Genomic DNA, 13090 nt, shown 5'->3' with positions numbered 1-13090 from the left:
ATTAAATTATCCAAAATATTACACGGCTATCTAGTTGCGATGTTGCATAGTTAAATATAGCACACCTAAGTGGTAGGAGTATTCTTTCATTAGTATTAGAATTTAGCCATAAAAAAACATACTTAGTTTAATTTGTGTCACATGCATATCCTAGCTATAAACAAAAGTCAAAGGCTAAATCTTGTAAACATACAAACACTAAAAGCATAATGTATATAAGTATTTTTTTTCAAGAAAAATTACTGCTCATAAATCAACTATATCTATTGCTAGCCGCTTGGTTGGCTTCACTGGCAAGAATTTCATGTTGACAGCCAAGTATTATTTGGAGTATGATTTTATTATGTCAGATTAGTTACATGTTCAATAATATTATTGTATAAAAAAGAGACCTGTTACATATTACATACATTGAACATACACCAACCATAAATTGAAGAGGTTAGAAACTTCATTTCATGCATACAACTTCTGAAGCTCATCTTTGAATTTGGCTTTCAGCTGCTCTCTCTTTATCTTGAGAGCTGCAGTGACCAATCCAGATTCAGGAGTCCATGGATCCGGCAGCAACTTAATCTTTGCAGGGATTTCAGTTTTCTCCAGCTTTGCAGATTTTGCAACCTGAAATGAATCAAATAAAGGAAATGAGCCATTAACCATGCAGCACGCACAATGGTTATCACCTTATAACTACGACACAACCAGAACTCACTAAACAGCTTGGTGGATCTAAAACTTCACTTCAAAATGAATTTTATTATCCTTCAAGCAAAATGGATGCCTTGTCACAGCTGGGATACCTCCTTCACATACTAGTCGATGTGGGACTTAAGCACTTGATGATATCCAAGTCCCTACTATAGCACCACCCTTGATAGCCTGATAGGTGACATCGCCGCAGTTGACACTCTACAATGCTTCACTTAGCCTTTCTGGTAAGCCCCTCCATAAGTAACCCTTTCTAAAACAATGACAACCAGCTCTGATATCAATTAATAAGCACCCACTGAGCATCCCATACTACTTGATATGGCACTTAGGCGCCACCCTATAATACCCAAATCCCTATTAGAAGAGGAAATTTATACTCCTATTTGTATTCCATTAAGAGTACCATAGTTCACAACAAGTGTTACCAGATCACAATTGTTTTATGTATATTCTGATAATTGGTAAAGCAAAAATGGACAATCTATAGATTATATCCTGGATATGTGCCAGAAAACACATAGCAGCGGACATTGTTTTAAACAAGTTATACTCAGGTTAGTAAGAGGATTCATTTTTTCCTTAAATGTTCAAACAGCCTAATAGATGAAGGAAGATGATAAGCACCCAAGCACTTGCAAGGGATGAGAACCAAGCCACTAAAGTAGACCACTGAGCATCACATACTACTCAATGTGGGACTTGAGCATCCCATAATACCAAAGTCCCTATCATAGGTGATGTCTCCGCAGCTGACACTCAGCAACACTTTACTCAGTCTTTCTGGTTAGCCCCTCTTTAGGTAACCCTTTCTGAAACGACAACCAACTCTGATATCAATTAATAAGCACCCAAACACTTGGGGAACCCTCCCTTAAAAGCTCGCTGTCAAGGAGGGAGAAGCAAGCCGCTTAAGTACTCCACTGAACATACCATACTACCTGATGTGGAACTTAGGCACCCTGTAATACCCAAATCCCTATCAGGAGAGGAAATTTATACTCTTATGTGTAATAAGAGTACCATCGCAACAAGTATTACCAGATCACAATTGTTTTATGCATATTCTGATAATTGATAAAGCATAAGGGGGCAATCTATAGATTATATTCTGGATATGTGCCAGCAAACAAGTAACCCAAAACCATCCACATATTAGCTAATTGTTAGGAATCTGGTATTTTTATTAGAAAGAATAGGGAAATCTCCCTTGAACAAAGCTACAAAGTTTTCAGAACTTCAAGAATCTGCACCTCCCCTGCCCAGGGGTCCTAATCCTCTCTCAAATGAGAATGACGGGATAGCTCTCCCACTCAACCTCTCCTCTTATTTATAGGTAGCATGCCTTAATTATTCCCTATTGCAGACCAACAAACTACAAGATATTAACAAATAACTACCACTCTCACTAACAGATATTAACAAACAAATATTTAGACACCTAACACTAACCTTGGAAATAGACTGAAGAACCTCAGTGACAGTTTCAGGTTTGTTACACAGATCAGGAAAATCTTGGTAATCTATACCAGCTTGTTGGGCCCACTTCTCCAGGGACTGATGCGAAGCAACAACTAGAGCCACACAGTAATTGTGAAAGGGGTCTGCATAAACCATTATATTATCCACATGATCACACGATGATAGTGCTGCCTCAATCTGCAAGCAAGTCATAATGAAAACATGATGTAAGCCCTAGAAAATGTTACTGCAGATCTTGTGTCAGCACTTCATCCAGATTCCAGAATGAACAAGGTATTGCTTTACCTTTCCAAGAGATATATATTCTCCATGTTGAAGTTTGACAATATCTTTCTTCCTATCTATGATTTCAAGACATCCATCAGGATGGAATTGCCCAATATCGCCAGTATAAAACCAGCGCATTCCCTTCTCATCAACCTGTACTAAGTTAAAAAACAAAAATGTAACAAGTGTCTTAGTAATATGCAAAAGCAAATTAAAGAGAAATTAAAGGAAATTATAAAGGAAAAATGGCATGCATACAACTATAAGTTTGGAAATTACCTTGAACACTTCTTTAGTTTTTTCTTGATTCTTAAAGTAACCAGCTGTCACACTAAATCCTCCAACTACAATCTCTCCCCTTGGCATTGGTTTATCTGATGTCAGATACCCTCCTTCTTCCCAAGAAACAAGCTATACAAGCACATTAGTAAAGAAATCAGGTTCCCACCATATAGGCCTTCTAAGTAGCATCAATTGCAAGTTCTATACAGATTAAGAGATATGAATTTGTTATTTTTCAGATGTTGCTAACATCTTACTATCTGATGTCTAATAAGTTTTATTACACACAAGCATGAAACTATAATAATTAATGGCCATTACCATAATTCAAAGCAATATCTATGAATAAGTAGTGGTTGGAAGTTCACTTCACTGTTGTTTTGGTTGATGGGATATATGGCATACCTTAATGTGGCAACAAGGAAGAGGTGGACCAACACGTCCCACACTGTAGTCATCCCACTCCGAGAAGGCAGCCCCAGCAAATGTTTCAGTCAAGCCATATCCTTGCCCAATAGGAGCCCTATCAACAAGTAAATATAGAGAATAAGATAATACAAGGTGTAAATCAAATTTATCAAATCCGGGACAGTGAAACTCTTCCTGAATTTTGTGTGAATCAATAAAATCCATATCAAATTATCATCGGTTATCTATCATAGTCATAATTAAATAAGAAAAAAATCAGAAAATATAATGAAATATGGAAAGCCCTATTAAAAATCATCTAAGATACTCTAAAGTATTATAAGATACAATAATGATATTATGAGGAATTTATAGATAACACTGTTACACTCCACCTCAAATTAGTTGCTCAAATCTATCAGCAAATTGGTTCCTCAGATTTAAAATATCACCATATAGATTTTTATGGAGGATTAAATTGGTGACAAAAAGAAGCTTTGAAGATTAGTTTGGTGACAAATTAAATCTTCGAGGAATTTGGTGAAAAAATCTTAGGAGGATGAAGGTAGTGACAAAAGAATCTGAGGAACTAATCTGGTAACTAAACTTTTTGAAGGGATGATGCAGTGACACATGTAACTTTGGTGAACCAAACTCATATTTTTTTACTCAAAAGCTTAAGCTATTGGGATAGTTAACTCATCACATGGTATCGGAGAATTTATTTTCTATCATCAAAGTGTATAGAACTGAATACTTGACTGTATTTCTTTTTTTCCCTCTTTAGTGCTTAATAACTTTTCACCGTGATGATGTTCATTCTATAACATTATGCAAGTAGACACAACAAATAACTCTTCACCATGATGATGTTCATTCTATAACATCATGCAAGTAGACACAACAAATAACTTTTCACCATGATGATGTTCATTCTATAACATCATGCAAGTAGACACAACAAATAGACATATACTATCTTACATTTGCTATTAGATACAAATTCACATTGAAATGAACCTAATATGCCAACTATACATCGCTTTATCCCCCTAGATATACAATCACAACACAAAATAGAGACGTGTGAACACACACACACACACATACATATATTCAAATACAGTTAGTTCCAACCAAGTATTATGTAGTACAAAGATGGGAATCATTACCCCATGCAGATATTGATGAAGTGTTGTGAATCTCCAGATAAAGGAGCTCCCCCACAAAGCATAAACCGGAGCTGGCCTCCAAGTGCAGTACGAATTTGTTTAAAGACAATGGTATCCCACATCAACTTTTCCAATCCCCAAGCTCCTAGCCAGCTTCCTTTTACAGCACCCAGTCGGCGCTTGTATGCAAAATGGAAAAGATTCTTCACAAGGCCCCCTTTTTGCTCAACCTACATAGAGTATAGAAAATGGTAAGGAAGAGAAAAAACCATTGAACAAATAGTTTAATTCAAAGCATTGAATACCAGGGGAAAGTACAAAAGAAAAAAATTAAAGTGTCTGCAATTTGGGATTGGAAAGCAGCCATCAAAATGGAAAATTCTACCAGATATCTCTATAAAGCTGAACAGCAATGTTTCAATAAAAATAAAAACTAAATGTAGCAGAGATGAAAATGTTGACGTGAATCAGTAGATACTACAAGAAAAGATTATCAATGAATGTATATAGGAAGAATGGGAGTAGTACAATCACCATTGAGGAAAAGATAACAAAAACTAGTTTAAGGTAGTTTGTTCATGTGAGGTCAAGACAAACAGCAGCCACAATACAAAAAATTGGATCAAATCAAAAGTCATCTGTTAGGCACCCATGATGGAAATAGGAAAGAGAAGGGAATGATTTAATTGCTTAACTGAAAATGAACAGAATAAAGAGACAGACCTCTCCTTCAAAGTTCCCCTTACAAAAGCAAGTCCATGAATGATACCCCTACCCTTTATTCCACCTATTTATTTATCTGACTAATACCCTATAACAGCCTAACTAACTAAGTAGCTGTTCTAGTTGTTTAAATTAACTACTATGTCTTCCTTTTATTCTTCCAAGCAACTACTCTTCATGTCCTAAGACCGATGAATCAGAAGGCCAGAGGAAGATCAAAGAAAACTTTAAAGAAAAACCATTTGGAAAGAGTTTGCGCTAAATGGATTTATTGAAAACTTAGTTTTAACAGAGCCAATAGCCTTATTTAATCCATGTAGCAGGCCACATTTAATGGAAAACGACTATGTTGTTGTTACTCCCTTCTCTGCCCACACAGACCTCTATTATGAAAACAAAAACAGAACTCTCTTATATTTATATTAAAAAAAAAAAAAATTCCAGGTACAAGCCTAACAGATTCATGAGGTTAGCCACTAGCTCATGGGCTTTCTGAGGTCAAATTCCATTTCTATCATTTTTTAGCCTTTTAAGTTGAGAAAAAAGGAAGAGCACACTCATTTGGTGTAGCTAAAGCATCAATTCAAATGGTTGGACCCCAAAATTAATATTCAACCCAGCTGCACCAAATGAATGAGTTCTTCCTCTTTGCTTAATATATAAGGCTAAACAAGAACAGCAATGGCATTTAACCACAAAACAGCCACGAGCTAAGGTTGAGGTAATAAACAGTGAAGCCCAATGGCATTCTCAAGTTAATTGTCAATTTTTTTCTTTTTTTTTTCAACTTATTTAATTTTTTAAATGTAAGGGAATTTTGTGTAGATTTTCATCACAAAGGAGACATCAGTGCAGCTGACACAAAATAGAAAGGATGGAGATTAAGTAACATGTGTATGTGAGAGAGAGTGCCCGTGAGGAGAATTGGTTTGATTCACACCTTTTTTACAACTCCATCTCGAATCCGATCAAGAATAGCTGGTACTGCTGTCAAAAGTGTGGGCTTTAACACAGTAGCATCTCCCTTGGTTCCTTTCTTGACTTTATTAGACGTGTCAGTCAAAGTCAGAGGAGAGCCGTAACCAATTGCACAACCTGCAGCCAGCATAACAGACTGGACAACCACAGTAATTTAGAGATAATATTATCAGCATCAACTATTTTTGACAATTAGAAGGTTAAGGATAAATTACCTCTGCTGCCATTTCAAAAACATGAGCAAGGGGCAAGTATGCCAGGTACACATCCTTGCTACCCAGATTTGGAATCACTGTCATAACAGCTGCTGTAGTCGCTACAATGTTCCCGTGAGTAATCATGACACCCTGAATGATTACAAAAAAGTTTAACACTCCATCAAATCAAAGGTAAACACATAACTGAACTGTTGGGGATCCTCAGAGTTCTCAATGTTTATAGGCTAGAAAATTTTCGTCATATTTACAGAATGACTTAATAGTCAATATGGTTATTGGTTATAATTTACCACCTAATAACATGTTGACAATAAAGTCATACCAAGACCCAAGTCAGTACTCAACTACTCATATTTATGAACTACATTATTTAATAGGGATCAGGTTGTTGAGACATTCAATAAGAAGGGTTCTGCAGTCTGGGCAAAACATATTGCAAGAATGCAGCAAATAACAAGTATGAATAAGAGATTATAGATACACAGATACTGAAAGGGACAACACCTGTGTTAGGAAAGAGGATCAAAGTTAGCCACAGATTGAACCAAAAACCTTATCAGTATACCATAGGAGGAAGAAAGCCCAAAAGGCCCAATAATAGGGTTGTTAAGGTAGTTAAGACAGTTAGGATAGTAGCAGGAAGGAAGATAAATAGACCCTCTCGAGGGAAGACGAGGTAGGCAGAATTATCATTTGAGTTTGACAGGGAAATTCCCTGTGTGAGAGGAGGAGAGGTCTCCTTTGTAAGGTGTTGTTGTATTTCTCTGACAGTAATACAGAATACATTTTCTTTCTGATTCAATCTATCAATTTCTCTTCTGTTAGCTTAGATATTCTAGCTCTTTAACTCTCTAGCTAAAAAGGATTCCTAACAACCTGCAACAAAACTTGTGTTGAACTGTAAATATTATGTATTAAATGTAATTAGGAGAAAATTGAGGGATATTAATGAGGAGAAAGTTTAGGATATTTTTAGATTTCTCCACAACTTGAACAAGAAACAAACCTTTGGAAGACCTGTACTGCCACTTGTGTACATGATAACTGCAATAGCATTCTTGGAAGGCAGGCTTGGCTCAACAGGACTTTCTTTCCCAAGTTTCTCAACTTCACTAAAAGATGCAATTGTCCAGCCGCTTGAACTTCCAGAGAAAGCATCTTCTTCGTTATCATCTTCAAAGTAAATAACATTTTGTAAAGATGTTAGTCTTGATCTTATTGCATCCAACTTCTTTGACTGCTTGGAGTCACAGATCAGAGTAGATACTTCAGTCTGTTCATATTCCAAAGCTTCAAGTGAGAACATGGCCATCACTTTTAGTTATTGCAATCATTAACTATTAACTATTTTCATCTATTCTCTAAAATTATGCAAGAGATAATAATTTCCTACCTCATTTAGTGAGTGGATCAGGGCATCCTCACCTAGAGAAGCATAAATAGTAACAACTGTTACATTCTGCCTGAAGCAACCCTGAAGTTTAGCAAAAAATTTCATCAAAATTTGTGAATACAGAACAGTTAAGCCAAAAGGTAATGGAATGACTTGGAGATATAATGCAAATAAAGCAAATTTACCTGAAGGGCAATGAGCCACTCAGCCCTGGTATCAGAGAAAATGGCAACACGGCTATCTCCATTATGGCCCAATTTAAGAAGACCAGATGCAAAATTGGACACACGAGCAAATACCTCTCCATAGGTTTCCCATTCGTAGTCTCCTAAATGAAGTTTCTCAAACTTCCTGCCATCACTAGATGTAACAAACTCCTTTTGTATTATTTTTCTAGTTCCAAGAAATTGATTGCGGGTATATTTATTACAGGATTGCTCAAATAGATGAGCCATGGTTGGGGCTCCTTTCCAAGGAACCTCAACCAACTCAGTTTTTCTAGCATTACGTACTGCAAAGCATTCCTCACCACCAACTTCTACCGGCACACCTCTTATTTTTCCTTTTTTCTTTCCAAAGAACAAAGCTGAAAACAAGACAGGAACAAGAATGCTTATGACTATAGCTGCCAGAGCTCCATATTCTCCATGACCTTTCCAGCCAAATATGTCACTTATATTTAGACTTTTTAACCACGAGGAACTACCCTTTGGATCATCCATCTTTTATGTTTCGATATAGAGGTCCTTCTTAAGCAAAACACAACCTTGATTACCTGATAAAGGTGAAAGAAATGATGGATGCAATTTCTTTATTTTTTCATAAATGAAGAAATTCAAGACAAGAGAAAAACATTTTATAAAGAACAGGGGGGGAGGGGGATAAGGAACCCCCCTCCTCAGCTCAAAAACAAAAAGAAAAACACAAATGAATGTATAAATAAGCACAAACTGAACAAAAAAAAAGTGTGATTATGACGTTTGTGAGTGGATATAGGAAAACAATGATGGATGTGTAAGGCACTTCTTTGGCTTGAATCACTGAAAAATCTGTAACACATTATTACTGTCAGCCTGTCAATTAAGCTTATTCAAAATCCTAGAACTGTCCAGACATTCGAATAGTAAAGATCATGGACATCATTTGAGGGAGGTGTTGCAAGCATAAGCTAGTGATGAATAAAAGGAAACACAGTTTTGGTCAACCAAATCCGGAATATTTGGGACATGTTATCTCAGCTTTAGGGGTGTCAGCAGACCCAAGAAAGTAGATGCACTGTGGTCCTCACTGGTACCTAAAAAGTACCTAAAGATATTAACAGCCTGTGGGGATTCTTAGGGCCAAGAAGGTACTATAGAAGGCTCATAAAAGATTATGGAAAGATTGCAAAACCCTTACATCAGCTTCTCAAAAAGGACAGTTTTCAATGCAGAGAAGTGGCACAAGCTGCATTTGTCCAATTAAAAGCTGCAATGAAATTTTACCCAATCAGGAAGTCCCAATCTTCTCCAAGTCATTCGTGGTAGAGACTGATGCATCCAACAATGGAATAGAGGTGGTTTTATCACAAGAAGGGATGACTATAGCCTTTTTCAGTCTTGCTCAAGGACTTTCAGAAAGGGTGCAAAATAATTCAGTTTATGAAATGGAGTTTATGGCTTTGGTTTATGCCATGCAGAATGGAGGCATTACTGGGTAGGAAGGCATTTTGTGATTCTATAACAGACCAGATAAGTTTGAAGTTCTTGACAGAACAGAAACTGGTGATTGAACTACAATTTAAATGGGCCTCAAAGTTAATTGGATATCATTTTGAGATTCAATATAAACTAAGACTGAAAACAGAGCAGCAGATGCACTCTCAAGGAAAATGAACTTTTCAGCTATCACCACTGTGAATGTCAAGGGGTTGGTGTATTGGAGAAAGGAAGTTCATTCAGATGCTAATTTACAGAAAATCATAAAGGATTTGGTCCTAAATCCAAACTATCGTGACAGGTACCAGCTACAAGGCAATCATTAATACTTTAGAGGTATATTGGTGATACCTAAGCAGTCTCCATGTAACATCCAAAAAAAATATTCAATAGGTATTTAAATAAACATATCTAAATATATCTTTCAGTAAAAAAAATAGATTAATGTTTTAATATATTAGATTGTTATTTTTATTTTAAAAAGATGTTAGTATATTATATTAAATTGGTTAAAGATAATAGAAAGAATAGATAAAAAAGATGATTAAATAAATTTAAAATTACATATTTGGTACACATATTTGGTTGCTCGAGGTGTGATAATAAAAAGAAAAAAAAAAGAAAAGGAACAAATTCTTTTCATCCCAATTAGTAGAAGAGGAGAAAAATAACGAATAGCACAAATTTCTTATTCAATAACTGAGTAAAACAACATTGTTTAAAGCCTCCATGATGATATGAATTATATATATATATATATATATATATATATATATATATATATATATATAGGCTAAGGGGCTTTATCATTGAAAAAATAATCAAGACCCAGAAGAAGCCCAGAAAATCAACGATTATACCAGCATACATAGAACAACGAGTAGCATCAACCCCACCAGAAATTCAAGGCAAAGAAAGTATCACCACCTTCCCAACAAATCAATTTCATAAGTAAAAATAATTACACCACAAACCAGAATTCAAAAATTGAAAAAAGAAAAGAAAAAATACCTTTGTGGGTACGATGAAATGCCGTGTGTGCCTCTCTCTATTTTAGTGAAGTCATTTATTTAAGTGTAAGCAGTGCAAAACACAACACAGACAGCACCGATGAGTATAGCATACATTGTTCGCATCAAAATATACGCTGTAAGAAGCCGCACGACACCTGTAGCGTGACCAAGTTACGATAAAAGTATAAAACTAATAATTTTAGTTTCGTAAAAAACAGAACAAGTACAAGTGTACGCTTCTTACCATTTATCAATTTATTTTATTTTATCCCTCGAGATAAGGTGGCTTCGTATACTGGATTAGCTTAAGAAGAGTGTTCGAGAATGAAGAAAGCGTGATCATAAACGTCTACGAGAGAGAGGAAAGAGACAAACCCGAGAGTAAAAGAGTTAAAATATTAGGTGGTGCTTGGACTGGTTGTGTTTTTTCTTTTTTTAGTGAAAAAACAATTTAGTCCTTGAAATTATACTTATTTTACATATTAGTTTCTAATTTAATGTTAAATTTGAAATAGTTTATATCTTTGCATAAGTGTTGTAAAATAGTTCTTCCGTTAAATTTTAAAGTAACATTGTTAGTGAGATCAATTTTAGTGCCACGTGGACTATCCAACGTGACACTAAAGGATGACGTGGCATGACACGTGGACGTGCCTCCTAAAAGATGTCACGTCATTTGATGATAACAAAACGAGTAAATAGACAATTTAGTCCCTAGTTTTGTACCCCTGTTGCATATTAATCTCTAACTTAATGAAAAATTCAAAATAGTCTTTATCTTTTGCATAAGTGTTGCAAAATAGTCCTTAACTTAAAAAAGATGTCAGAAATCGTGCTTAAAGTGTTCATGCATTGTGAAGGTTGTGCCTTGCACGATTTCTGGTGGCGCAGATTCCTCCTTGGATTTCTTGCCATCTTTTGATTCCTCTGTTTTTTCTCTTCTTCTTTCTTTTCTTCTTCCTGTGCTTTTTTCTCTTCCACTTTGTTTTCCTCTAGTTTTTTCTCTTCCTATTTATAACACAAAAAAAAATCAGAACCCGGAATGATACATTGATGGTAATTGAAGAAAAGAAAAGGAAAAGAGAATGGTTATACAGACCTCGCCCATTGGTGTTGACGGCTACAGAGATAAGGTTGTTGCTGTGGATTTTTTATTCTTTTTATTTGTGCAAGTGTGTGTGGATTCTTTTTCGTATATATGCCTCTGTAGAAGCAAGCTTCATAATGATGAATCAAGTTGATTCAAGTAGTTTTGATGATGACAAAAAGCCCAAAGAATGATTTCAATATCAGTCAACAAGTTCAAGATCAAGTTTAATTTCAAGTTTCATGAGAAGAAATCAAGAAGATTCAAGAATCAAGAGAAGTTTGATTTCAAGATTCAAGAGAAGAAGAATTCGAGATTCAAGAGAAGAAATCAAGAAGACTTCACAAGGGAAGTATTGAAAAGATTTTTCAAAAAAACAAACATAGCACAATTTTGTTTTTCAAAAGAGTTTTTCTCAAAATTTTCTAAGTTACTAGAGTTTTTACTCTCTGGTAATCGATTACAGGAATAATCGATTACTAGTTTCCTGTAATCGATTACCAGTGACAAAGTTTGATTTCAAAAGTTTTTAACTGAATTTGCAACGTTCCAATTGTTTTTTAAATGATGTAATCGATTACAATATATTGGAAATCGATTACTAGTGTATCTGAACGTTGAAATTTAAATTCAATTGTGAAGAGTCACATCTTTTCATAAAATGCTTTGTGTAATCGATTACATGGATTTGGTAATCGATTACCAGTGACAAGTTCTGAATAAAAATCAAGAGATGTAACTCTTCCAATGGTTTTCAGGTTTTTCTCAAGGTCATAACTCTTCCAATGCTTTTTCTTGACCAGACATGAAGAGTCTATAAAAGCAAGACCTTGACTTGCATTTCAACAACTTTTTACACAACTTTTTCATATATTCTTTTACAACCTTTAAATCTCTTTGAACATCTTCTTGAACTTCTTCTTCTTCTTCCTTTGCCAAAAGCTTTCTAAGTTTTCTGGTTTCCAAACCTTGCTCTTTCACAGAAAACAAAAGTGTGTTATATCTTTTTATTCTCTTCTCCCTTTGCCAAAAAGAATTCGCCAAGGACTAACCACCTGAATTCTGTTTGTGTCTCTCTTCTCCCTTTCCCAAAAGAACGAAGGACTAACCGCCTGAATTCTTTTGTGTCTCCCTTCTCCCTTTTCAAAGAATTCAAAACGACACAGTCTGAGAATTCTTTTGATTCTTCATTTCCCTTAAACAAAAGATTTCAAAGGACTAACCGCCTGAGATATCTTTTGTTTCCCCTTCACAAAGTTTCAAAGGACTAACCACCTGAGAACTTTGTCTTAACACATTAGAGGGTACATTCTTTGTGGTACAAGTAGAGAGTACATCTACTTGGGTTGTTGTAACTGAGAACAAGAGAGGGTACATCTCTTGTGGATCAGTTCAAGTGGAGGGTACATCCACTTGGTTGTTCAAAGAGAACAAGGGAGGGTGCTTGTTATCTACTTTCATTTACGTTTCTGTTCATTTACGTTTCTGTTCATTTACGTTCTTGTTCATTTACGTTTCTGCTTCATGTTTCATTTGCGTTTTCTGTTTGAATCCATGGAAGGCTAGATTTTCTGGTGTTGTTTCCTTTTGAGGACGAAGCCCAACTCTCTTTGAGGTTTCGTTTGTAATGTGGTTTCCTGGCAGTTTTCCCTTCACCAGTTG

General features: G+C 35.5%; 1 protein-coding gene across 2 annotated transcripts; it reads right to left on the bottom strand.

The window, feature by feature from the left end:
- Window positions 1-321: 321 nt before the first annotated feature.
- LOC100802266 (long chain acyl-CoA synthetase 8) lies at window positions 322-10744 on the bottom strand. Of its 2 annotated transcripts, XR_005888073.1 has the most exons (14): window positions 10586-10744; window positions 10340-10496; window positions 7817-8406; window positions 7632-7712; window positions 7245-7511; window positions 6236-6367; window positions 5983-6156; window positions 4320-4549; window positions 3145-3262; window positions 2737-2868; window positions 2476-2610; window positions 2161-2367; window positions 713-961; window positions 470-621 (listed from the first exon to the last, which is right to left on the bottom strand). XR_005888073.1 is itself a non-coding variant. In XM_003542140.5 (13 exons), exons 3-13 carry the CDS (start codon window positions 8351-8353, stop codon window positions 457-459), a joined length of 2178 nt encoding a protein of 725 aa, XP_003542188.1. In that variant the 5' UTR covers window positions 8354-8406; window positions 10340-10496; window positions 10586-10744; the 3' UTR covers window positions 322-456. The 2 variants fall into 2 exon arrangements, 1 of the variants encoding a protein (XP_003542188.1); XM_003542140.5 differs by lacking the exon at window positions 713-961 and having other exon boundaries at window positions 322-621.
- Window positions 10745-13090: the final 2346 nt, after the last annotated feature.

This window comes from Glycine max, chromosome 13 (genome assembly GCF_000004515.6).
Source record: "Glycine max cultivar Williams 82 chromosome 13, Glycine_max_v4.0, whole genome shotgun sequence".
Taxonomy (NCBI): domain Eukaryota; kingdom Viridiplantae; phylum Streptophyta; class Magnoliopsida; order Fabales; family Fabaceae; genus Glycine; species Glycine max.
The sequence above is the reverse complement of the archived record's forward strand: the minus strand, read 5'-3'. Positions and strand labels throughout refer to the sequence as shown.

What these genes read in the sequence shown, in the direction of transcription:
- LOC100802266 (XM_003542140.5), bottom strand. Translation starts at nt 8,353, where the DNA reads ATGGATGATCCAAAGGGTAGTTCCTCGTGGTTAAAAAGTCTAAATATA. An exon ending in TTTTTGAAATGGCAGCAGAG is followed by an intron (nt 6,157 to 6,235) that starts GTAATTTATCCT and finishes GTGGTTGTCCAG; the next exon opens with TCTGTTATGCTGGCTGCAGG. An exon ending in AAACTAAAGAAGTGTTCAAG is followed by an intron (nt 2,611 to 2,736) that starts GTAATTTCCAAA and finishes AACTTAGTACAG; the next exon opens with GTTGATGAGAAGGGAATGCG.